The sequence below is a fragment of the Rhineura floridana genome, chromosome 4 (assembly GCF_030035675.1).
Source record: "Rhineura floridana isolate rRhiFlo1 chromosome 4, rRhiFlo1.hap2, whole genome shotgun sequence".
NCBI classification, from domain to species: Eukaryota; Metazoa; Chordata; class Lepidosauria; order Squamata; family Rhineuridae; genus Rhineura; species Rhineura floridana.
In genome coordinates this window covers 154,330,286-154,357,943 of record NC_084483.1, presented here as the reverse complement: position 1 = coordinate 154,357,943, position 27,658 = coordinate 154,330,286, and the positions used below count along the sequence as shown (strand labels likewise).

The window sequence follows — 27,658 nt, the reverse complement described above, 5'->3', positions numbered from 1 at the left end:
TTGTATTTATTATTTGTTTGTTGGGTGGTTTTGAAAAGCTTAAAAATAAATAGCAATAATGATAATAATATAAGATAATAAGCGTTTGAGCTTGAAGTTAAGATAATGAGTTTTGAGCTGAGGCTGTTGCTTGCATGGGTTGCTTATTGCCAACTTTAGTATGGAGCAGGGCTGCTCTGATTTTTCTACAGCTGTCTACGAGGAAGAATACAGAGATACTTTTCTTATCCATTGATTGCAGTAGAATGGGGGAAAAGCTTTGGGGGGTGGCTGTTGTTTCTCAGCATTAGAAGTGTGGGAGCGGAATTCTGTTTTGCATTTGGCAGCCTGGTTTTACCACCTGAAGCACTGCCTGCCTGAATATGGAATTCTTCATGGCTACTAATGGAGTGTGTGTGTGTGTGTGTGTGAGAGAGAGAGAGAGAGAGAGAGAGAGAAGTGGTTGTGGTCCTGAATAATGCACCTTTCACTTAATTTAGTCTGTGTCTGTAGGAGTGATAGGTTTTATTTATTTAAAGCATTTTAGCCTTGTTTTTCAACCAAAAAAGGCTCCCAGAGTGACTTGCATAAGATCAATAAAAACAAGATAGTTCCTGTCTGCAGGCTGTTTTTACCGTTTCCCTTGTAAATTGCTTCACGAATATAGATTAGTAGCTTTGAAAGAAGGATTGGGAAACAATTTATTTAAAATACTTTTTATCCTTCCCTTCCTCAAAAAAATGTCAAGATGGATAACTACTTACAATATGGAATAATAAAAATACAATTTGAGACTGCAAAAATTAGAAGTAGCAAAACAGGTCCTAACAAAATCAAAATAAATAACCAAAAGCTTGCCTAAAAAGTAAGGACTTTAGTTTAGAATGCTGTGGAAGGTCATTAAAGATTACTAGGGCAGGCTTCCCTTTGAAGGGAGTTCCTTAAGTAAAAGCTGTTGAATAGGTTCTTTCCTCCTACCCCTTCTTTGTTGTAGCCTTCATGCAGATGTCTGTGGTTCATTTGGACCCCATATGCATTTTTCGTTGTGTAATTTACACATAAGTAGACCTACATGAGTGTCCTCCTAGGACATTGTCACAAACCTTAACCTGTACAATGTCCCCAAATTTCAGCCAGTTACCACTTGCCGTTTTCCGTTTGGGGAAAGAACGGGGGTCCAAAAATACCACAAAAATTGTGTTTACTCAATATGTATGGGGAAAGGGGCAATATATACTGCTCAGAAAAATTCTACCTTCTCTGAATAAGTATTTTTTGGCTCCAGGTGCTTTGGCATTGTCAAGCACACTTATGGTGACAACAAAGGAAAAAATGGTCTCTAACGTACAAAGTGACCTCAACCTTTCCATTGTAAAACTCATTGGGGTACAAATATACCCCAGGGTGTATTTACCCCAGTGTGATTTTTTTTTTGCCAAGTCAGGATAAAGGTGTTAATACCCATTTGCCTAGATGTAAATCTATCCGTTGGATACAAAAATCCAACAGTACACAAAATCTTACAGATATGTGTCATAAGCTTTTTATATAACACCTGTAATATTGAGTCCTGATTGATGCTGATTGAATCCTGAGAGGTAGTGAGTTGACGATCTTGGTCCAAAGGGTATGATCCATAAATTCCTTAATCTGCATACTTATCTATAAGCTGATGTGAATGTGTTTTAAAATTTAAGGCTTTATAAGATGCAGCTGGTGCAAAATGCGGCGGCGAGACTGCTCACTGGAGCAGAGTATCACCAACATGTCACCCCGCTACTGAAATAATTGCACTGGCTGCCCATTTGCTACTGGGCCAAGTTCAAGGTTCTAGTTTTGGTGTACAAAGCCCTATACAGCTCAGCACCAGGATACCTGAAAGACCATCTTATCCTTTACATACCCAGTCGATCACTGTGCTCTGCAGGTGAGGGCCTCCTGCAGATACCATCTTATCAGGAGGCTCATTCTGTACAATACAGGAAATGGACCTTTAGTGTGGCAGCACCTACCCTGTGGAATTCCCTCCCTTTGAATATTAGGCAGGTGCCATCTGCGCCTTTTGAAGACTTTTCTTTTTCAACAAGCCTTTTGAGCTGAGAGCTATCCCAGTCTGTTTCTGTGTCAGAATTGCTTAATATGTTTTTAATAATGTTTTTAACCCCTTTTAAAAAAGTTTTTTATATGTTTTTAACGCTGTTTTGTCTTAATGTATTTTATGATTTGTTTTTATGATGTTTTAAAGTGTTTTTAGTGCCTTGTTTGCCGTCCTGGGCTCCTGCTGGGAGGAAGGGCGGGATAATAAACAAACAAACAAACAAACAAACAAATAAATAAATAACAGAGAAAAGTATTTTGTATAAGCTAAAACTATAAACAATGCAATTATCTTTCCTTTTGTTTGTAAATTGCATGGGCTTGTGCTGTAAGCTGTGCATCTGCTCTGCATTACATCGCTTGCCTGTGTTTAAAAAACGCCACTAACTTCTGTTAAATGTATGTTGGCTTATTTGTAAAAAAATGTTTTGGTCCAAATGTGTAGCATTTCTAAAATAAAAATAAAGTCCACACAATAGTAGGTGTGTTACATTTTGTCTTCTGTTAGTGAAGGTTTTTGTGACTCCTCTAAAAAACATATATATTTTTAACTTGATTAAACAGGTGAAATAACAGGATACAAAAATGGTACAGTCCCTGTTCAAGTGTCCTATAATCAGCATCAGACAAGATACTTTGAATTGGTGGGTGTTGTGAATCAGTGCCTGGGTGCAGTAATGGACTGGATGCAGATTTTAATACACTAAGACTCAGTCCAGAGGAGATGGAAGTACTGTTGGTGGGTAATTCATTCACCTGAGGTTGTGGTGTTCAATCTGTTTTAGAAGGGTTTGCACTCCCCTTGGGTCAGGTTCACAGTCTGAGGGTGTTGTTGATCCAGCTTTGTCACTAGATGTTCTGGTAGCCTCAGTGGCTTGAAATATGTTTTATCAGGTTTGGTTCACATGCCATCTGTGTCCATACCAGATTGGAGATAGCATGGCCATAGTTATCCATGCTCTGGTAATCTCCTGTTTCAACTATTGCAATGTGTTATAAGTGGGCTGACTTGAAAATGATCTGTAAACTGTTTTGTTATATGCCTTCAAGTTGATTATGACTTACAGCGACCCTATGAATCTTTTTTGGATATATTCATAGGGTTTTCATGGTAAGATGCATTCAGAGGTTGTTTACCATTGCCTTCCTCTAAGCCTATGGCACCTGGTATTCCCAGGCAGTCTCCCATTCAAGTACTAACCAGGTCTGACCCTGCTTAGTTTCCGAGATCAGATTGGGCGTGTTTAGGGTAGAATGGCCTTAGGCCTGCAAACTGTAGATGGTCCAAAATAGATCTGCAAGATTATTAAATGGGACTAGGCAATTCTATCATATCATGCAAGTTCTTTGTCACTTGCACTGATTTCCAGACTATTTCCAGGCCCAATTCAAAGTTCTCCTCTCAACCTTTAAAGCCCTAAACAGTTCAGGACCATATGTATCTACCAGAATTATATGAGTGTCCTGTGAAGTGAACCAGATGGCTACTGGGAAGAGGGCATTCTCAGTGAATGATGACATCCTGATTGGAGAACAGCCTTCCAAGAAACATTCATCTGAAACTTTCTCTGTAGTATTTTTGGTACTAGGTGAAGGCTTTTTTGTTCATTCAGACATTTTTAAATAATTTGATGTTAAAACCTGGTTTTTAATGTTTGATAAATGTTTGATTTTATCATTTTTTGCATGGGTTAAAACAGGAATGCAGTAACTATCGAACTATTGCCTTAATATCCCATGCAAGTAAAGTAATGCTCAAGGTTCTACAACAAAGGCTCTTACCATAGATGGAACGAGAAATGCCAGACGTCCAAGCTGGATTTAGAAAGGGAAGAGGCACCAGAGATCATATCACAAACATACGTTGGATACTGAAATGGACCAAGGAATTTCAGAAGAAAATCATCCTGTGCTTTATAGATTACAGCAAAGCCATTGACTGTGTAGATCATGAAAAACTATGGAATGCTTTAAAAGAAGTGGGGGTGCCACAGCATCTGATTGTCCTGATGCACAACCTATACTCTGGACAAGAGGCTACTGTAAGGACAGAATATGGAGAAACCAATTGGTTCCCAATCGGAAAGGGTGTGAGACAGGGGTATATTTTATCACCCTATTTGTTTAATCTGTACGCAGAACATATCATAGGGAAAGTGGGATTGGACCAATATGAAGGAGGTGTGAAAATTGAAGGGAGAAATATCAATAATTTAAGATATGCAGATGATACCATACTCTTAGCAGAAACCAGTAATGATTTGAAACGAACACTGATGAAAGTTCAAGAGGAAAGCACAAAAGCAGGACTACAGCTGAATGTCAAAAAGACTAATGACAACAGAAGATTTATGTAACTTTACAGTTGACAATGAGGACATTGAGCTTGTCAAGGAATATCAATACCTTGGCACAATCATCAGCCAAATGGAGACAATAGTCAAGAAATTGGAAGAAGGCTAGGACTGGGGAGGGCAGCTATGAGAGAACTAGAAAAGATCCTCAAATGCAAAGATGTATCACTGAACACCAAAGTCAGGATCACTCAGACAATGGTATTCTTGATCTCTATGTTATGGATATGAAAGTTGGACAGTGAAAAAGGTGGATAAGAGAAAAATCAACTCATTTGACATGTGGTGCTGAAGGAGAGGTTTTTGCATACCATGGACTGCAAAAAAGACTAATAATGAAAATGCTTGGAAGTTGTTTAAAAACACTATATTAGAAGCTCAACTGGAGTGCATACCGCAGATCAGAAAAGGTACTGCCAGGGCCAAGAAGATGCCAGCATGGTTAACGAGCAAAGTCAAAGAAGCTCTTAGAGGCAAAAAGTCTTCCTTCAGAAAATGGAAGTCTTGTCCGAATGAAGAAAATAAAAAAGAACACAAACTCCGGCAAAAGAAATGCAAGAAGACAATAAGGGATGCTAAAAAAGAATTGGAGGAGCACATTGCTAAGAACATAAAAACCAACAACAAAAAATTCTATAAATACATTCAAAGCAGGAGACCATCTACGGAGGCGATTGGACCCTTGGATGATAAGGGAGTCAAAGGTGTACTAAAGAACGACAAGGAGATTGCAGAGAAGCTAAATGAATTCTTTGCATCTGTCTTCACAGTGGAAGATATAGGGCAGATCCCTGAACCTGAACTAACATTTGCAGGAAGGGATTCTGAGGAACTGAGACAAATAGTGGTAACGAGAGAGGAAGTTCTAAGCTTAATGGACAATATAAAAACTGACAAATCACCGGGCCCGGATGGCATCCACCCGAGAGTTCTCAAAGAACTCAAAGGTGAAATTGCTGATCTGCTAACTAAAATATGTAACTTGTCCCTCAGGTCCTCCTCTGTGCCTGAGGACTGGAAAGTGGCAAATGTAACGCCAATCTTCAAAAAGGGATCCAGAGGGGATCCCGGAAATTACAGGCCAGTTAGCTTAACTTCTGTCCCTGGAAAACTGGTAGAAAGTATTATTAAAGCTAGATTAACTAAGCACATAGAAGAACAAGCCTTGCTGAAGCAGAGCCAGCATGGCTTCTGCAAGGGAAAGTCCTGTCTCAGTAACCTATTAGAATTCTTTGAGAGTGTCAACAAGCATATAGATAGAGGTGATCCAGTGGACATAGTGTCCTTAGACTTTCAAAAAGCGTTTGACAAGGTACCTCACCAAAGACTTCTGAGGAAGCTTAGCAGTCATGGAATAAGAGGAGGGGTCCTCTTGTGGATAAGGAATTGGTTAAGAAGCAGAAAGCAGAGAGTAGGAATAAACGGACAGTTCTCCCAATGGAGGGCTGTAGAAAGTGGAGTCCCTCAAGGATCGGTATTGGGACCTGTACTTTTCAACTTGTTCATTAATGACCTAGAATTAGGAGTGAGCAGTGAAGTGGCCAAGTTTGCTGACGACACTAAATTGTTCAGGGTTGTTAAAACAAAAAGGGATTGTGAAGAGCTCCAAAAAGATCTCTCCAAACTGAGTGAATGGGCGGGAAAATGGCAAATGCAATTCAATATAAACAAGTGTAAAATTATGCATATTGGAGCAAAAAATCTGAATTTCACATATACGCTCATGGGGTCTGAACTGGCGGTGACCGACCAGGAGAGAGACCTCGGGGTTGTAGTGGACAGCACGATGAAAATGTCGACCCAGTGTGCGGCAGCTGTGAAAAAGGCAAATTATGCTAGCGATAATTAGGAAAGGTATTGAAAATAAAACAGCCGATATCATAATGCCGTTGTATAAATCTATGGTGCGGCCGCATTTGGAATACTGTGTACAGTTCTGGTCGCCTCATCTCAAAAAGGATATTATAGAGTTGGAAAAGGTTCAGAAGAGGGCAACCAGAATGATCAAGGGGATGGAGCGACTCCCTTACGAGGAAAGGTTGCAGCATTTGGGGCTTTTTAGTTTAGAGAAAAGGCGGGTCAGAGGAGACATGATAGAAGTGTATAAAATTATGCATGGCATTGAGAAAGTGGATAGAGAAAAGTTCTCCCTCTCTCATAATACTAGAACTCGTGGACATTCAAAGAAGCTGAATGTTGGAAGATTCAGGACAGACAAAAGGAAGTACTTCTTTACTCAGCGCATAGTTAAACTATGGAATTTGCTCCCACAAGATGCAGTAATGGCCACCAGCTTGGACGGCTTTAAAAGAAGATTAGACAAATTCATGGAGGACAGGGCTATCAATGGCTACTAGCCATGATGGCTGTGCTGTGCCACCCTAGTCAGAGGCAGCATGCTTCTGAAAACCAGTTGCCGGAAGCCTCAGGAGGGGAGAGTGTTCTTGCACTCGGGTCCTGCTTGCGGGCTTCCCCCAGGCACCTGGTTGGCCACTGTGAGAACAGGATGCTGGACTAGATGGGCCACTGGCCTGATCCAGCAGGCTCTTCTTATGTTCTTATATTCTTAATTGGGTGTTAGAACAAATTAAACCACAACTGTCACTGGAAGCTAAAATGATGAAACTGAGGTTATCATACTTTGGACACATCATGAGAAGACATGATTCACTAGAAAGGATAATAATGCTGGGGAAAAGAGAAGGAAGTAGAAAAAGAGGAAGGCCAAATGAGATGGATTGATTCGATAAAAGAAGCCACAGGCCTGAACTTACAAGATCTGAACAGGGTGGTTCATGACAAATGCTCTTGAAGGTCTCTGATCCATAGGGCCCCCATAAGTCGTAATCGACTTGAAGGCACATAACAACAACAATTTTATTCTTTTATTGTGTGAGAGAACATATGTTGTTGAACGTCCTGTATACATATAGTAAATAAACAATATGTTTACCTAGTTCTTCTAATGCTAAACCATGGTTTAACACTATATGTTTCAACTGGACTGAGCCCAAGTGATGTTTCTGGCTTGTGTGCTCCCCACTCCCGTCATCTTCTCCCATGCGGCTGCAAGAAGGGCTTCAACAGGTTAAGTTTCACTTTCCCCCAAGCTCAGTTTATCATTGCATACAAATCAGAGATAGTGGTTTATCATAAACTCTCATCAGTTGCAAAACAATTCCAAGTACAAATCTTGGGTTCTGAAACTCGCTTGTTTAACAAAACAGTTTATATTCAGAAACAAAACAAGATGTAAATGTGAAACTAAACTTAGGAGGAAAGGGGGCAGCATGTGTTTGTGAAACTAAATTCAGGAAGTGAGGGGGTGGTGCATGCTTGGTATTGTTTCAGTTTCTCCACATAATGCTAAACTCCCTACCAAATGATCTCTGCCATGCCCCCTCTATGATGAGCTTCCGCTGGGCCTTGAAGACCTGGCACTTCAGGCAGGCTTTTGGGGTGGGTTAGGTTTTATTATTATTGTTGAGATTTTTAATGTTTTAATGTATTTGTATGTTTTTATTTTGTACGTCGCCCAGAGTGGCTGGACAGCCAGCCAGATGGGCGACTAATAAATTTAATAAATAATAAATAAATAAATAAACTATGGCTTGCTGTTCTGTGTGAACATAGCCATTATCAGCAACTATACTACAAATTGTGCACAAATTGCTTAAGTCTAGATGGGCTTGAAACGTCAAGAGTAATAAATTTGTGATTTTGTTGTTATTAGAAGCACTGTCAAGTGATGATATCTTGGAAATCATAGATACTGCCAGTGTGACTTTCCAAGTTGTGCAGACTGTTTAACTGTGAAAGTCTCAATCTCATATATTTAACTGTTAGACCTAATGCTGCCTACCAGTTATAGAGCACATGTGTAATTTTTTTTAGTCTGCCATCTTTCACCTGCTTCTGTAGCACATTTAGTGACATCTGTTCCACTCACACACTACTTAATTTGCTGAGATTTCTTGTTTTCCACATAGAAGACTGCACTGGTCTTTGCATGATCTAAGACCTATTTCTTCTAGCATAACCACCTTCCACTCTTGGAAAAAACTGCAGAAAGGCACTTGAAAATAATAATTTGGTTATTACAATTAACTGCTTCTGAATCGAGTGATTGAAGTAATTCCCATTTTAAATACCAGAATTGTTTGTCTACACCAGCCTTTCCCAAGTAGTGGGCCATCAGATGTTGTTGGACCGCAATTCCCATCTTTCCTGACCATTGGCAATGCTGGCTGAGGCTGATGGGAATTTTGGTCCAACAACAACTGGTGACCCACTAGTAGGGAAAGGCTGGTCTACACAGTCTCCTTTTGATGTATTTAATAATTCAAGATGTCATCCCATGTGTTAATAACAATAACGCCTCAATATTTGAATATTGATAGGCTAAGACTCGCTCCCAGATCACAAGGTTCCAATAAACCCAGGAACAACGAAACAAGTAAGGTAAATATGCCAAGTCTATTAGTACTCTTGCAAGAGGAGAAGCAGCCAGGCCGATTCTACCTTAGCTGGACGCAGCCAGCCTTTTTACTACCAGGAAGGTTACGTATAGAAAGTATAACATAAGCACATGCCTATTTCCCCGAAATCAGCCCATTTACAAGAAATCCCATACGTGTAGTTTCGTTCTCCCCTCATGGAGACCCCTGTCTAGTTTCCATTTTCCGTATATGGTGTTGTTTTTCTTCTCCAGGTTAGGGCGTTGGTGGGGGTCTAGGCGCCATTCCTCTAACATAGGAATGCAATGTCTAAGTAAGTTAAACACTGACCTTTACTACATGAACCTTATCACACATCCTCTGTAATGTTACAGGATTTACTACAAGAGTTACTTCAAGGAATTTCTCTCAAGTTGATGTGTGCATCTATTTCTTTTAACATTCTAACAAACTTATAACAAAGTTAAAATCATTTTCCACACATGTATGCATACATGCCCCTAGCATAGTTGTTATTGCATATAATTTTTATTTAGATTTATAGCCTGTGCTATCCTGAAGGGTTGGAAACATAATCGAAGTATCTCCTCCCCTAGGATAAAATATAATCAAATTAATATAAAATTTCTCACCCTTTCCTAACCCTGAGCTCTAATTTGGCGTTCAAATATAGCTATCAACTCAAAGCAACATTAATTGGTTCTCCCTCCACCCATTTTATCCTCACAATAATCCTGTATGGACCTTTTTGTTTTGGAGTGAACAGTAGAATATATCCAGAATAAGTATCTCTGGCTGAATTTAAGAACTGCATGATGTACTGCACGGTATGTTTTTGGCCATATATCTGCATAACAGTTCTGTAAGGTAGATCAACATGATTCTCTGCACATGGCAGATACAAGCCTAAAACCAACAAGTGAATTTAGGACTGAGGTAGACTTGAACAAAGAACTTACTCAGTTCTTTTAGCCATTGTGCTGTACAGGCTCTCAATTTTGCAGCAAACTGAAAAAGACAGAGGAAAAGGTTTGACACCTAAAGTCAGTCAAGGAAACAGAAATGAAAGTGGACATGATTCTTCCTGGTTGTGTTGGAAGAGAACAAAGTGCAGCCTTGTTAACCACTCCTTTTAATAGTACTGAGGATTAGGTCATTGCAAAATGGAATTGTCTTGAGGAAAAGTCTAGGTCAGGAGTTCCCAAACTGGTCTGTGGACCACAAGTGGTCCACAATCTTCATTCAGGTGGTCTGCAGCATTTCTATAAATAATACAATTAAAACTCATACCGCATCTAGCACAACATTACAATTTATTTATTTATTTATTTATTTATTTATTTTATTAAGCTTATATACCTCCCGACTAGCAAACAGCTCTCTGGGCGGTGAACATAAAAACATATACAATAATAAAATTACAGGATCTAATACAACAAGTATATAAAAGTACACCATCTAAAATAAAATTACAACATTTACTCAAATTAACTTAGATTAAAATGCCTCAGAGAAGAGAAAGGTTTTAACCTGGTGCCGAAAGGATAATAGTGTCGGCGGCAGGCGTACCTCCTCGGGGAGACTATTCCACAATTCGGGGGCCACCACTGAGAAGGCCCTAGATCTTGTTACTATCCTCCGGGCCTCCCTATGGGTCGGGACCCGGAGGAGGGCCTTCGTAGTAGACCGTAGTGTACGAGCCGGTTCGTATCGGTAGAGGCGTTCCAGCAGATATCGTGGTCCCGCGCCGTATAAGGCTTTATAGGTTAGTACCAACACTTTGAATCTGGCCCGGAAGCATATTGGAAGCCAGTGCAAGCGAGCCAGAACAGGTGTTATATGCTCAGACTGCAACAGGCAGAAGAATCATTAAGTGATCACCAAGACCCTCAGCAATTCTCAAGTGGTCCATGGGGGAAAAAGTTTGGGAACCACAAATCTAGGATGTATGATTTGCACACTTATATTTCTAATATTTAGTTTAGTTTTTATTTATGGGACTCATTAGATTCTTTTTAGAGCAGAATACATGGCAGTGCTTATGGACAGAGACTACACTAATTGCTACAGTTCTCCCAACTCAAGTTGTGGAGGCTCAGATGGCTACGCTATCCTGCCACACTTTGCCCTTGTACAAAAAGAGGGAGGACAATTTAGTATGAGAATGTTCTACTGTCCATGGCCAGTTTCAAATTAAGAGGAACTCTGGGCATTATGGCTTTAGGGCCCACAATTCTCCCTGTTGCCAAGAGGAAACGGATAGAGGTGTTGGATCCTGTACACCAGGGGCCAACAGTCTTCTTGGGGAAGCAGACATATTTTGAATTTTGAGAAAGTTGTAGTTGCAATATGGGTGGTGCGGCATAACACAACATGACTGTTGTGGGGGGCATGGCAGAACACACAATCAGAGAGAGTACAATCACTGCTGCTCCTCCCTCCCCGGCAACCTCATGTTTGATATGTGAAATCATTTATGTCTTACTAGTCCTGATGGTGCAGACCACATTATATTGATTCCCCCCACTCCCCATGAAAATGATGCTGTCTACTAGGGAACATTCCCCAGTAGCAGGAAAAATATACAAAGTGGCCACACCACAGTCACTCACTCTCAGCACACACATACACACTCACCCCCCACTCAGATACACATGCATCTCATACATCAAATATACACAGCAACACATCTCTGTCTCTCTCACAGACCACACATACATGCATACCTTTTCCTACATGAGGCCACCAACCTAGTGTCTACAGGCACCTTGTTGATGACCTCTGAGTACACTTTCTTTCCAGTACAAAGCTGTTGCTCTGGATATTGCAGCAGAGGTAAATGGGCCCAATCCTCCCTGCTGTGCCTCACAGAATATGGCAAGTGAGTAGGCAGATGTGGCTTCTTGTATTCTATGGCAGTGCCATAGGGTCCCATGCTCCCTGGCCTGTCACCGGCTGCTCTATAGGCTGTCCCTTTTCTGGCTTCAACTCTGTCTGGTTGCTAGTCTGAGAGGGAGTGTTACGTGAACAGAGAAAGAACCTTGGCTAGCACCTCCTTTTGCGCACTTCCTTGGCAGGCAGTGTTGGTGGGCCCTTCTGAGCCCTTCACAGCTGCCCAGTGCTACTGCCCAATGCATATCATCCTTGCCTCAGTTATGTACACACAGTTCTCAGTAGCTTTGAGCCTTTTCCTACTCTTCAGTAGTTTATCCCATGAGATTTGCTTTTCCTGCTTTGCTAGCATGCACAACTTCAATTCCAGCACTTTGGCTAGCTTAGCAGGCATCCAGTTTTTAATGTTGTGCATGTATGTATTTTTAAAGTTTATTACACCTGTATCTTTCATTCTAATGAACTCAAGGTATCATGCATGGAGCTATCCATGTTAGCCTCAAAACTACCTGTGAGTTAGAAGGGTGTGTGAGTGACCGAGAGAAACTGGCTTTGAGGTCTCTGCTTCATGGCTTGAGTGGGGATTTAGACTCAGCTCTCACTCGGTCCATGTCCAGCATTGAATTTACTATACCACACTGGTTCTTATTTATTAAAATGTGTATCCTGCCTTTTGAACCAGTAAGGTCTGGGAGGTGTCTAAATACACATTAAAACAACAAAAACATTAAACAAAATAGAAGCCAACTAATAATTCCTGAAATAAACAACAGAAAAACCTACCAAAAGCAGAAAAACACACCAAAAGCATGCCATTAGATGTGATGGCATCTAAAGCCATTACAGGAGGGGCAGAGTAAACTTTCATGGATGGAATGGAGAAGTTGCAAAGTCCTTGTGCCACGGTTGGGAAGACCCTATCTTGGGTAGTCTCGACTGAGGTCTAGAATAGGGCTCCTGAGGAAGATCTTAAGCAAAGGAGGGGAACCTGAGGCTTTTCAGATGCTGTTGGACTCCATCTCTCCTTAGCCCCAGCAAGCTGGCCAGTGGTCAGGAATGATGGGAGTTACGGTCCACCTGGAGGGCCATAGGTTTTCCCCTGCATCTTAGAAGTGTGAGTAAATTCAAAGGGAAGACGACTTCGCTGTAGTTCTTCCCAGTTAGATTTTGTGGCTGCATTCTGAACCAGTTGCAGATTCTGAGAAGGCAGATACAGCTCATTACAACGGTTTGGCTGAGAGGTGACTAAACCATGGATTATACCATATGCTGAACTCTTGGCTATTCAATCCTAAAACTGGAAGTAAGCAGAGCTCACCTTAAAATACTGGCACAGTTGCAAATCGAAGCTAGAGAGGGAGACAGAGTGAGTTATGGTTTTTGATAGCTCTTGAAATTCTAAAATATCCAAGATTGTCTTGAGATGTTGACTCAAATATGTTTGATATGTTTTGTGTCACTTAAATTACTATTGTGAAGCCCTTGTTGCTATTTGGGTTTCTGTTTCTGCCTGTGCAAGTGCAGGGGTAGCCAGAGACCTCATCTTCCATGTGAGCATTGGGTTCAGTTTGCATGTGCAAAGATATAACACAATGTCTGTTGCTAAATTGTTAAACTCCTGGGTTTATTTGGCTACTGTTCATATGAGCAGTGTGGCTGATTGCAGGTGAAGATCTTATATTCCTACTGACTGCATAAATACTTCCTAAATAAAGTCTATTGCTTTGCATATCTTGACCAAAGAGTGCCACACTAGGAAAGGTTCATGTTCTGTTTCTATGTCACTCACACTCACAATTTGTGTGTAACAAAAGAATAACAAGCATGTGTGTAAAAAAAGTTTCAAATAGATATCCTAGATTTTTCTTCTGAAAGCATATATTTTATTTAAACATGCACAGTATTCATCCTCCCCATAGTGGGAGCTTAAAAATGCAGCTTCAAATTACGCACCATGTGGGTATCATGAAGAGAGTGAAATAGCTAAAGCATATGTTTTGTAAATGCCATGTCTCCCTTTGAGATGTCTTGTAGACTTTGCGAGTAAAAAGCAGCAGGTTTGTCTTTCCACAAAAGCCTCTTCAGTCTGAAAGCACACAGGGCATCGATACTTTCCCAGGAGAGCTTTTCAAGGACTTACTAGTATCTCTGCCTTATAAAACATGATTTGTTGAAAAGGCTTCCTATATTTATAATTGAAAATCACTGTGATCTCAGTTTTGGAGAGTTAATCAGGCTCCTATGAGAATAGGTCATAAATACTAATATTCTAACTAATTAATGTTGAAAACTCTTGGTGTGGATTTCAATATTTAATTTGAGTACTGCTATATGGTTCTTAATTGATCTGTCCTGGTTACAGAAACAATTTTAACTTTTACAGAGTATTATAATTAGTGAGTTGGCTGACTTATGGAAACCCTACAACATAATGATTTTTTGTCTAATTTGTTTTATAAGGGCTTGTTTATTTGGAGCAGTTAGATTGACAGTGTTATATTCTTACATCTGTTTTAATTAAACTGGGGCTTTATTTTAACAAAATAGCATCTGTATCAGTCACTTGATGAAATGATGGTTCTGTGTTTATCACTTTAAAATAATATTTTGGATGTGAGTACCTCTTTAATATTTCTTATGCTTTATTTTTATAGGTGTAGGATATATTATTCTCCTACAAGATGAGTAACAGTCACCCACTCCGTCCTTATACAGCAGTAGGTGAAATTGACCACGTTCACATTCTGTCTGATCATGTTGGCGTTTTGATGAATGGGGAGGAATACAGTGATGTTACCTTTATAGTGGAAAAGAAACGTTTTCCTGCACACAGAGTGATTCTAGCAGCAAGGTGCCAGTATTTCAGGTGAAGTGTGACTTCTTATCTATTATTATAACTTCTGGTTAAGCAAGATAAAATGGAAACTACTAAAAACAAACTGATGCCATATTTCCAATGTATGTGAGCTTTCTGAACATCTATTACAGTACATAGGTTCTAACTGTGAGAAGATACTTATAATATGCTGTCATCTCTTGACCTTCATTGTGTAGGTATCCCAAATCAATTTTTTTTTGTTAGAGGACTAAAATTCAGGATGTTCACACATCATACCTGCTTTTCCCCAGGAAAAATCACTACTGTAGTGTAGGGGTGAAATGTATGTATTTACATTCTATACAAAATGAGACAGAATTATGTAGTTGATTATGAGATTTCACATTCTATTTGCCCTTGCTTCTCTTTTGGAACACAATTATATACTTTCTCCTACAGTTGTCAAAGGCAACTCTGTCTTCCTCACAGCTCTTCCCACCTCCAGCATTTGCAAGCTTTGTGGCTGCCTAATGGTAGATGGAATTTGTGAAGGAAATCAAAATTTTCTTACTGAACTTAATTTATGCTCCTTTATGGTAGGTGTAACCTTAACCATACTTTCAAATGGTAACAAAATTCCAGACAAACTTCTGTTCTTCATCTATTTCTGTGAAGGTCTAGTGTAGAGGGGCCAATTACACTAAGAACTGATACACAACATATTAAGGCTATCTTAAAAGGAAATGTATATTGGATGAAATCCAACATTGCTTGAGCAGAATTCTGCTTCCTTTTCTCCCTCTTGCAGACCCCGCACGCTCACCCGATCTGCTTTGAAGGATTCCCTAGTTCCATTGCGTGAGCAGACGTCTGTTTTGCTCATAGGCACCCAGTATTTCTTTTTGTGTGTATATTTGAGCAGATACAGTTCTTTAGGCTGATTTCAGTTTTCTTATTAATGGACTACCTGGACTGTCTTATCCACATGGACCTGGCCAAATCATACGATCAGCTTTATAGGTCATGTTTGTTGAACTGTCCTTGTTGGACATTTAGTTGATGGGTAACAGGTACCTTCTTGGTGGTTTACTGCAGTTCTGGAACTCCCTCTCTGAAGAGATCTGATATGTTCCTTCTCTTTCTGCTTTTAGGTAGATTTGAAAATATTTGGAGTTTGAATCTTTTTTTCCTGCTATTTTAATTTTTTATGTTTTTATGATGCTGACTGCTTTTTATTTATTTTTTACTATTTTAATTGTGAGGAACTTCCATTTGTGCTGTTCTGAGAGAAGGGCTTTTGATCTGCTGAACTCCTCTACTAACAGAAGAAGGAACTGACTTTTGCCAGTTCCTCTTGCACCCTTTGAAAATCTGCTCCTGAGGGTTGAGGGATCCTCCAGAACAGCATAAAAGGTGGCTGCATGAGGAACTGGTGAAAATCACTCCCCTCTCCCTTCAGTTAGCAGAGGCATTCACCGGGTCAGAAGCCCATCCACAGCTGAAAAGAACTGTTTGTTTATTCCAAACAATTTATACCCAGTTTTTCACCATCTGGATCCCAAAGCAGCTTACAAAATAAAGCATAGAATATACAAAAATTAAAACATCTGTTGCTAGGATTATAACATCAGCATTCATTATGCAAAGGCCTCCTGGAATAAAACAATTTTAACCAGGTGTCTGAAACTTAGCAGGGACAGTGCCTGCCTGATTTCTACTAGGAAGGAGTTCCATAAAGTTAGACCCACTATATTGAAGGCACATGAGCCATGCTTCTGGGCCATGGCGGATTACTAATAGTGCGTCCCAGATGATCTTGGTGATTGTCTTGGGATATATGCGGGCAAGGCAGTCCTTAAGGTATCCTGGGCCTAAGTTATTAATTTCTTTGTACCCTAGTACAATAACCTTGAACCTTGCGTGGTAGCAGATGGGAAGTCAGTGCAGGTCTTCTAATACTGATATGTGTTGGCAGTAATCTGTTCCCAACATCAGTCTAACCACAGTATTCTGCACTACCTAAAGCTTCTGGATCAGATTCAAGGGCAGTTGAATACAGTTGGATTCAAATGATTGATTTTACTGTTTTGAAGTTCCCACCACTTTGGTATATTTGTAGAAAGTGAGGTTAAAATAAAATAAATAGAAATATTGTTAGTGGTTGATTATTGTAATCACAGAATGTTTACCTTAGAAGAAAATTCACTCAACCTTCTCTCTTCTCCCCAGTAATCATATGTAGGGTTATATGGTCACTGTCACAAATTCTATTCTACACCATCATTTTTCAGCATACTGCCACCATTTATGTTATCAAAAACGTATAAAATGTTTAACTTTAAATCGATGCCGAGTGAAATGTGTGACCAACTGATTTATGTTCTATAGCTAGAGTGCAGATCAGCACTGCCGCTAGTATAATGTTATTAGGAGCCAACTGTATTGTGGTAAGTAGCTTGAATTGTGGTAAATAGCTTGTTAGATATTTCATCTTCCATTCCATGTTTTACTAGACATGCTGTTGCTCAGCTGCTGGATGCTGTGTGTTAAAACAATTTGGACTGTATTCAGGTAAGTCCTACTCAGAGTAGACCCATTGAAATTAATGAATCTAAGCTAGCCATGTCTATTAACTTCAGTGGATTTACTCTGAGCAGGACTATTATTGAACACCATCCTTTGTTTGCTTCCTTTTGTGTAATTAATTCAGATTCTCAGAAGCAATCAGTTTTAAATAAAAGTCTTATGGACTCTTGAAAGTTTGCTCTAATATCTACTATTGAGTGCTCATATTTAATACTAAGACTATAGTTTCTAATATAAGAACAAACTCCAATTGTTTTACAATTGTAAATGACATTCTTGAGGGTTGTATATGCTTCAGGGGCTTACATTAAATCTCATTACTAAATTTATTATGAGAATACAAGCTATTTCACATTATTTTTCTCTTCCCCTACAGAGCATTATTATATGGTGGAATGCGTGAATCTCAGCCAGAAGCAGAAATCCCTCTCGAAGACACCACTGCAGAGGCCTTTACAATGTTATTAAAGTATATTTACACAGGTCGTGCCACCTTAAGAGATGAGAAGGAGGAGGTCCTCTTAGACTTCTTGAGTTTGGCACACAAATATGGATTCCCAGAACTAGAGGATTCCACCTCTGAGTATCTTTGTACGATCCTTAACATTCAGAACGTTTGTATGACTTACGATGTTGCTAGTCTATATTTGCTTCCCAAATTGACATGTATGTGCTGCATGTTTATGGACAGAAATGCTCAAGATGTGCTCTCCAGTGAAGGCTTTTTGTCACTTTCTAAGGTGTGTATTAGTTTTTTTAGTTTTCAGTCAAAAAAATAATTACTGCTTATGTTTGCCTAAATGTTTTGGGCCACAGGGCCTGAAAATAACTCAAGTATTTATGGAGTATGATTTTCTGTTCCATGCATGGCTGTCATCCCATCTTCTATATATCTGTGGTAAAGCTTCAGTTGGAGTTCCTTGCAATAATACCAAGACTCAGATCCAAAGGGATAGAGTTGTAGTTCCACCAATAATAAAAGCATCCATAAGTACTACATTGATTGGAAAAGAAAATCCATATTAAAAGGCTTGTTTAAAAAGTTCAGTTTTCAGGAAATGCCTGAAAGAAAGAAGGGGTGGTTCCTGCTGAAACTCTATTGGTGGGGAGTTCCACAGGGCACACACTAAAGGGTCAGTCCCTGGTGGAGACCAACCAAACCTTAGGGTAGTGAGGAACTACTAAGAGTGCCCCATCAGAAGATCTTAGTGATCGAGATGGAACATAGGGAGTCAGCTGGTCCTTAACTTTGGGCCAAAGTTGTTTAAGGGTTTGTGAATTAACAAAAGTACCTTGAACCTGACCCGGTAGCAAGTTGGCAACCACTGCAACTTTTTCAGCAGCGGGGTAACATGTGGCCAGTAATCTGCTCTTGTGAGCAATCTGACCACAGCATTCTGTACTAGTTGCAGTTTCCAGACTAGATACAAAGGCAGCCCCACATAAAGCCCATTAAAGTAATCAAGTTTTGAAGCCTCTGTCATCATATCTGTCTGGAACAGAACACTTATGCAAAATTTAAGGATTTGCATAAGCCTTGGTGTAAAACTTTGTTCTTCTTTTGTATAGTAACTTCTGCTTATTTCATTGATGTCCTATCTCGTGTGTTGTGGAAGGCTACGGCAATCAGTGACATAGTGTTAAAAGTAGCAAAACAAAAACTCCATTGTAAATACCATCCAGCCTGTTTATTGCTTCCTCCTATGTTGATCCTTAACATCGCTCTTGAGAAGCATGTCATTGAATAGACATAAACCAACGAAAAAGGTTTTCAAAATGGTGCAACTCCTGGTTTGAGCTTCCAAAGAGTGGGTAGAAAGGAGGCTTCTAGTATATGCTTTTAAGCCTATCTCAAATATGTCTTTAAACTTAAAAAAACCCAGGTTGCATTCACCTTTATTCTTTTCTAAATGGGAGACAAGATGCTTAGTGCATTCTTTAACTGTCTTGGTTCCTTACTTAGGATGAGATTATTGTGCTGTCTTCTGATGATAGAACAATCTTGGTTGTTACTGTGAGCAGCTAAGATGTCAGTTTAGAATTCATTGATGATAGTTGCAGGATGAATTGTGAATGAAACCTCTGGGTCATACATTAGCTTCAACTGGAGGCGAGTCCCCCCCCCAAAAAATTTCATCATGAACATAATTGTCTCCATGATAAATAAAAGTTAAGTTTATGATCAGCAGCTGGTTACTGAAGAGCTCTTTGCTCACTGGTGTAATATTACAGTTTGTAATGCTGCTGACCTTAAATAAAGAAAAAGAAAAAGAGGAGAGATAAAATTGAAAAAAAAAACCCATTGATTGTAGTAACAAAGATGCATGCAGTGCAGTGATTGTTACAGCCCTATCTTAATGGAAAAATCAATTTTACAAAAGACATGATTAGATCAGAAAAGCTGTCAGTACAGAATCGATTTTACCAAAAATTAAAACAGAAGTCCAGGGATACATAATTAAAATCATGTAGGTTAGTAAGTCATTCTGCATCCTTGTAAGGTGGCTAAGAGTTAGCAGTCAAACAATATTTTTTAGCATGCAGTACAAGTGTGAAGCTCTTCTGAAGATGATGCTAAGTTGTTGATTCTTTGAATGCAGCTCTGCCTAACCCTTTAAGGGATAAGTATATTGTTTTAATATAGGAAACAAATTCTAATGTAGTTTCATCTGTTTAAAGAGATACTTCACATAGCTGCTGCTCAGGGTGCCCAGAAGACAGAAGAAAAATGCTTTGTAATTCTGTTTTCTGTTCTCTGCCGTTGATACCATTGATCATTCTCTTTTATGCTCTTGGTTTTTGTGGTTCTATCTAAACTAGAATATACATCCATAGGCTAGGCCCTGTCTTTGAAAATGATTTTTATCAGACACATTTTATTGGGCACTAATTTAGGCACATTACAAATATTATCATACTGATTTATTTACAGCCTGCTGAAATTTTTAATATTAATAGTGGAGGTGGGGGTGGGGGTGGGGAAAAAAAACTTTGGTTGTAAGTCAGCGACTCTGTGAAGGTATACTGTCATATAAGTTGTATATCAGATATGAATAGACAATGATTTCTAGTCTACTATAATTTAGGTCCCTGAATTGTTTAGGGGGGGAAAGTTGCTGCTAAAACTCATTTTTATAGGAAGATTAAAATTTTTGGAGACATCTTTTGCATGTGTATGTCAGGGCTGTGGAGGAGTCGTGGAGTCGGAGTCGGGAGCAATTTTGGGTGGAGTCGGAGTTGGTAGAAATGTTCCGACTCCGGTTCTGACTCCGACTCCTTCATAAATGGCAAATGTATATTAACTAGTAATAACAAATTTACTGTAGTAAAATGGTAGCACAAGGCATTTCATCACCACCACGTGAATCCAGAGCTTGGAAAAGTTACTTTTTTAAACTACAACTCCCATCAGCCCCAGGGATTGGGCTCGTGGGAGTTGTAGTTCAAAAAAGTAACTTTTCCAAGCTCTGGATTCACGTGGTGGTGATGAAATGCCTTGTGCTACCATTTTACTACAGTAAATTTGTTATTACTAGTTAATATACATTTGACATTTATGAAAGAGTTGGAGTCAGACAGTAGAAAAATAGAGGAGTCAGAGTCGGAGTCGAAGGTCTGGCGTACCGACTCCACAGCCCTGGTGTATGTGTCAGGGTATGGGCCTGGATACTTCATATAGTTAACTTTACTGCAAAACAGAATTCATATAGCTCATGAAAAAGACAGTTTCAGAATTCAGCAGTACGTACTAGCTGTGTTCACACATCATGCTAAACTGTTTTGTGCAGCATCAGCAAGCAGGAGTGACTTTCAGAGAACCTTGGGCTTGAGCACTCTCCTCCTTACATGTTTAACCATCACTTGCAGTGTCATATGTACCAAGAACTGTGGCCAATGGATATGGCTCACTTTGTGGTGATATCGGATAGGGCCAGAGCCAGAACCAGAGGGTGTCCAGGTCAGGCCCTGGCCAGGGGCCCCTCCTTAGGTGGGAGGGTAGTGCTCCTGTTCCATGATCTGTATCAGCATCAGCTCCCAGCCCTGCCGTGGATCACAGAGAGGGAGCTCCTGGGCACCCCCCATACAACCGCGCAGGCCTACAATGCCCGCCTGCATATTCTACCTATCTCTCCTGTTGCAGTGAATGCTGGGCGCATTGTGTGCTCATACCTGCCATCAACCAAGATGGCAGCCAAGGCTTCCCTAAGGGGTTAATGCCCCTGCTGCCATCTTGGTTGATGGAGGCATGTGCATGTTCATAGCATGCATGTGTGCCATCAGCCAAGATGGTGGTGGAGGCATCAGCCCCTTAGGGAAGCCCCCACTGCCGTCTTGGTTGATGACAGGCGTGTGTGCAGCGTGCCCAGCATTCACCACAGTGGGAGAGGTAGGTGGTGCATGCCGGTGGGTGCCATGGGCCCGGGGCAGGCTGGTGCCCAAGAGCCCAGTCATGCCTGGCTCTGGCCCTGCATAGGGCCTTCTGAGTAGTGGGACCCAGTTGTAGGTTTCTCTGTCTCTGGAGCTATTGATGTTTACTGCAATATTGGGACGCTAACTGCATAGCGCTAGGGCTATTATGAATTGCTGCAGTATTTATTGTAATTATATATTGTAGGTTTTATAATTGTAACTATTTTATAGGTTGTTTTGGTTAGTATTTTGTAAAGCACTCTGTCGCCCCCCCCCTGCGATTTTCATAATGGACAAAATGGTGTCTATGGTAAATAAAATTAAGGTTTGTGATCAGCAAACTTGTGATGAAGCATGATTTATTTATTTATTTATTCAGTAAATAAAAAAAGGTTAACTACAGTTAGTTTAAACAAGCCAGATTCAATAGCTAGATTGAAGTTGGTTTCTTTGGAACTAACCATAGTTAATGTTAACCACAGTTTGTTGGTTGGGATAAGACGACAAACCACATTTAAGAAAAAGCACAAGTGAACTCTTCCCAATTTTTCTCGACTGCACAGGAACATGCAAATTTGAGGCTTGCTGCAACTTGTTCCTGTTTGCTCACATTGTGGTAAGTTGGGGTAGGCAATGTAGTGCCCTCTGGATGTTATGGGCTACAACTCCCATCAGCCTGAGTCCCAGAATAGCTTATGGTAAGGAATTATGGCAGTTGTAGTACACAACATCTGGAGGTGCCATCTTGCCCACCTTTTCACTGAACTGTGATTTTGTGTAACGTGTGAGCAGGAGTTGGGTGGGAGGTGGCAAGGTTGAGGTGGCACCGGTGTACCAGTGGAGCCAGTCCAGTGCTCCTGCCAGTTTGCCCTTTTGACCTTGACTTTTCCACTGCCCTGCTCTATCCCAGTAAGTGGAATTGACACTTCTGCCAGGAGGCTACCTCTGTGGTGCAACAATGCCTGGATACTGCTGTTTTGTTTTAAGAGTTCAGTTTCAAATTATATTTACATTAATCTTTTTCTTGTTTTTTAGCCAGCTCTTCTCAGTATTGTACTGAGGGATTCATTTGCAGCTCCTGAGAAGGATATTTTCCAAGCTTTGATGAACTGGTGTAAACACAACCCAAAGGAAAATCATGCTGAAATTATGCAGGCTGTGCGCTTGCCACTGATGAGTTTGACAGAGCTTTTAAATGTTGTACGGCCTTCTGGATTGCTGTCACCTGATGCCATTTTGGATGCCATTAAAGTTCGATCTGAGAGTCGGGACATGGACCTCAACTATAGGGGCATGTTAAGTAAGCCTCCATATTCCCAGGGGATGCTATTTTCCTGTAATCAAATCTACCTTGGCCAGCTATTGATGCTGAGTAAACAGAAATACATCCCCTTTATAACTGTTCACCCTTCTATAATTCTAGCCCCAGGGCATCAAACTTTCCATGAAGTTACTTTGTTTACTTCTTTGTTTACTTCTACTGCATGTGTTCAAAGGTTGCATCATCAGAAGATTACTCTTGCAACCAATATTTCTCTTTGCTTTTCTGGAAAGTTGGGGGTACTCCTGAACAATGTGAGCTGTATGTATGGACTGCCTTCAAGTCGATTCTGACTTATGGCGACCCTATGAATAGGGTTTTCATGGTACGCGGTATTCAGAGGGGTTTTTATCATTGCCTTCCTCTGAGTCTGAGAGGCAGTGACTGGCCCAAGGTCACCCAGTGAGCTTCACGGCTGTGTGGGGATTCGAACCCTGGTCTCCCAGCTGTAGTTGGGGATTTTGAGTGGTATCTTCCTCCCATTATAGCCTCTCCTCATGACGCAGTCCATTCTGTTCAGGTAGTCCCCTGGGACAGGAGCGGGGAGAAAAGGGGAAACAGTGGTTGTCTGAGTGGCCTACTACTTGTGGAGACTTTGGACACAACTGACTGCCTAAAAAACTCTTCAAATTTGTTTCTGAATATCTCAGAAAAATTGTAACACATTAAATTTAGACAGTTAACAAGTCTTAATGCTTCCCACACTGCCCCTGCCTAAACTATGACTGCTGTCATGAGAAACCTGAAAATACACAGTGGTGATTTTGAGCAACTTTCTAAAATTTATTTGGTGGTGTTAATTTTCCAGGAATTATTATTTTGTTCATTTTCTATAAATCAAAAATATTTCTGCCAAGCTTGTAAATTTTATAACACTGTCAGGTGGCCCAGCCCAGTAGAAATTGGCTAGGACTAAGCCCACTTGAAATCAATGGGTCATGACTATGTGGCATTCTGTTGCTTCCAGTGGGAGTTAATCATGACTACCTTCATTGAGATTGTTGTTTTGATGATGGGACAGTGGTTCTACCCAGTCAGTAGACATTTCATCATACGTCTGTTTTTTGGTATCTTCTGTTTTAAAAGTCGTCTTCATGACCTTTTAGATATCTTTTGCTTTCGCCTTTTTGAGAATGAAGAGCTTAATATCTGTTTTGTGCAGGCAAAGCATAATTTAAAAACAGTATTTTTATACTCATTTTTTCCAGTACCAGGTGAAAACATTGCCACTATGAAATATGGAGCCCAGGTTGTTAAAGGGGAATTGAAATCTGCTTTGTTAGATGGAGACACCCAGAATTATGACTTGGATCATGGATTTTCCCGACACCCTATTGATGATGATTGCCGTTCTGGTATTGAAATTAAATTGGGTCAGCCATCAATAATCAATCATATACGAATACTGCTATGGGATCGTGATAGCAGGTAAGTTCCAAGTCGTATCATATTACTAACCAGGCCTTAGACTGCTACAAGAACAAAATCTATATGTTAATATAATTAACATAGTAGTGTGCAACCTCTAGCCTGTGGATCTAATTAGGCCCCTAGGAGGGATCCTAATTTGGCCCCTGATGTTGTTTTATATAAGTCACACCCACCCACCCCACATCTGACATTATATATGTCAGATATATGATGTCTATGATGTCAGGTGTGTGTAGCAGGTAAAGATGTGGCTGGAAAGTGTCATGGAATTTACTATGGGTTCTGTTTTGTGGGAGACTCAGTGAAGAAGCCAAAGCCTGTTTTAAGGTTGTTTATTCAGTGAAGTGCTTTACTGGAGCAAAGTACATAACTCGACTAAAATGGTGGCTGGGTACAGACATATATATATCCCCCTACATTCGTCATAACCATAGCAACGGCCTCATCCAATTATTCTATGCTACTGTGATCCTCTACCCCCATACTAGCCACCTTCCCCTATGCATTCGTGTGATATCAGTATCCTTGGCACATGTTCAGTCTGCTACAGCAGTTTTATTCACTATTGTCTACGTGACTCACCTGCCTAGAAGGAATGGCGGCCAGAATCCTCCTCAAAAGGAACAATTGGGAGCCTTAAAGTAGACTCCTTAATAGCTCCTTGGCCTTTAAATCTGGTGTCAAATGCAAGACCTGCTGGGATCAGCTCTACTCTGATCACTCTTGGTAGGGATCTTCTTTTGCAGTGCAGCTTGAGTTGTCAAAGTGGTCCTTTAGGGGTGGGGACAGGACAAGCCGAATCATGTTCCCCGCTCCTGCTGTAACAGATAAAAGAAGGTATATATGAACAGTACTAGCGACACCTGCTATAAGGAAAACAAGGATACCATATCTCTTGCATATTGCAAGTTTCTTAATAGAGAGGAATGATTAATTGGTAAAATAAGACATACTGTGTGTGTGTGTGTGTGTGTGTGTGTGCGTGCGCGCGCGCGCGTGTGTGTGTGTGTATATATATATATATATATATATATATATATATATATATATATATATATATATGAGAGCCAGTGTGGCGTAGTGGTTAAAGTGTTGGTCTACGACCGGGTTCGAATCCCCACACAGCCATGAAGCTCACTGGGTGACCTTGGGCCAGTCACAGCCTCTCAGCCTCAGACGAAGGCAATGGTAAACCACCTCTGCAAACCGCTTACCATGAAAATCCTATTCATAGCGTCTCCATAAGTTGGAATCGACTTGGAAGACAGTCATTTTCCATATATATATATCTATATATCTCACACGCTGTAATAGAGTTGAGAGTTATTGAAGAAAAAATGATGGAAAATGATGTGCTGATGTTTATGATCTGCTAAATCTTCCCTAAGCTTCTTTGCTGATGATGTAGCAGAAATAACTACTGTGGTTCAGGCTTAAATTTAGCCTTTCTAAGGGGAATACAAATTACTTCTTTATGACTTAGGTTTGTTAAATGTTTGCATTTAATGTTCTATCATGTGTGAAGAAAAACTACTTCATTTTGTTGAGATTGTGAATTCTGTCATTAAAAAGATCTGAAAGTATTTTAAGCATGCTATTTTATTTCAGTTTCAGATGTATCTGTCATGCAAATATGTGTAAGAACTGTAGTCTTGGTTACATTAAAAACTAATACATTTTTATATTGCCACTAAAGGTGTAATTTATTGAATATTTATCTTTATGTTGTCTACTGGGGTTGACCTTAACATAGTCAGCCACTAGGATATATAAATACATTGTGTGAAGTTGGTACACTGAAATGATCAATATTTTAATTAATTGATTTTGCTGTTCCTAGGTCTTACTCCTATTACATCGAGGTGTCCATGGATGAGCTAGACTGGATTCGTGTAATCGATCACTCCAAATACCTCTGTCGATCTTGGCAGAAACTGTATTTTCCTGTACGTGTCTGCAGGTTAGTGCATAATCTGACCATTTTTATATGCAATTTTGTGTTAATGTTAGTTGTTGTTTCCTTAGAGCTGGACATCTAATTCCAGGAATTCCTGTGATTGAGATAGCTGCCTGATGATGGGTGGCATACCACAGGCTTGAATAAGTGTGTTCATGTGGTTTTATGTAAATTTTGTTAACTAAGTAATCCCCCCCACTTTATGTGCAATAGTTTGTGTACTAGTTGTTCATGTACTCAGTCTTTGAGTTCTAAGCATGGTAGCTTTTTTGTATGTGGTTTTGTGTATATTGTAAGCATTGTAGAGAGCAACTTAGTTTTGTAAATACTCCGTGACCTCGACTTAATATGAATATCGGTTCCACATTTTGGAAAAGTGATGCTAAAAAAAAAGAAAAGATGTTTTAGAAATATATATAAATCCCTGAATACTGATCAGTTAACTGCAGTCTAAAACAATTTACCATTATGAGTGATATCCAGTGTTAATCATACTCAGAGTAGGCCCTTTGAAATAAAAGTATTTCAGTCGCTGTGCTCTGAGTATAACTAACATTGGATATTACCCAATAATAATAAAATTACTTTGTATATAAATGCCTGATCTTATACAGCTGTTTTAAACACTTCTCTTTAAAGATGGGTATTGGAGGCACTGTTTTAGAGTGGTTCCGATCCTATCTCTGAGGTATAGCATTGGGTGATTGTCTTTTGGCCCCCTGGCAGTTGTGCTATGGGGTGCCACAGGATAACTTTTTGTCATCAATGCTGTTTAACATCTATATGAAGTCCTTGGGAGTGGTCATCAGGAGATTTGGGGTGAGATGTCAGCAGGAGCTCATAACACCCAGCTCTATTTCTCTGTAACATTGGAAGAGGGAGAGGCCGTACAAACGCTGGACCAGTGCTTGGACTTGGTGGTGGGCTGGATGAGGGCCAATAAATTGAATCTGAATCCTAGCAAGATGGAGGTGCTGTGGGTTGTTGGTTCCTGAGTTTGGATAATTGGTCAGTTGCCTGCTTTGGATGGTGCCGTACTCCCTCTGAAAGAGCAGGTCCATAGCCTGGGGGTGCTCCTAGATCCATCTTTGTCTCTAGAGGTATAGGTGACCTCAGTGGCTAGGAGTGCCTTTTACCAACTTCGGCTGGTAAGACAGCTGCGGCCGTTTCTGGACCAGGATAGCCTGACCACTGTTGTCCATGCACTAGGAACCTCTAGGCTCGATTACTGCTGCCCTTGAGGTTGGTGTGGAAGCTGCAACTGGTGCAAAATGTGGTTGCGAGACTGCTCACTGGGGCAGGGTATTGCCAACATGTCACCCCACTGCTGACAGAATTGCACTGGCTGCTCATTTG

General features: G+C 40.2%; 1 protein-coding gene and 1 pseudogene across 3 annotated transcripts in view; one reads left to right on the top strand and one right to left on the bottom strand.

Annotated features, from left to right (window-relative positions):
• BTBD9 (BTB domain containing 9) overlaps positions 1 to 27,658 on the top strand; it is a 299,604-nt gene that overhangs the window by 5,012 nt on the left and 266,934 nt on the right. The window contains exons 1-6 of one of the 3 annotated variants that reach the window (XM_061624892.1): positions 8,830 to 8,891; positions 14,434 to 14,645; positions 17,560 to 17,923; positions 22,629 to 22,893; positions 24,099 to 24,342; positions 26,186 to 26,305. In XM_061624892.1, coding sequence (XP_061480876.1) covers positions 14,461 to 14,645; positions 17,560 to 17,923; positions 22,629 to 22,893; positions 24,099 to 24,342; positions 26,186 to 26,305 — 1,178 coding nt within the window. In that variant the 5' untranslated portion in view covers positions 8,830 to 8,891; positions 14,434 to 14,460. Of the gene's footprint in view, positions 1 to 8,829; positions 8,892 to 14,433; positions 14,646 to 17,559; positions 17,924 to 22,628; positions 22,894 to 24,098; positions 24,343 to 26,185; positions 26,306 to 27,658 lie in introns of those variants that run through there. The other 2 variants (XM_061624891.1, XM_061624893.1) reach the window with 2 other exon arrangements.
• On the bottom strand, positions 3,229 to 3,342 carry LOC133384693 (5S ribosomal RNA; annotated as a pseudogene).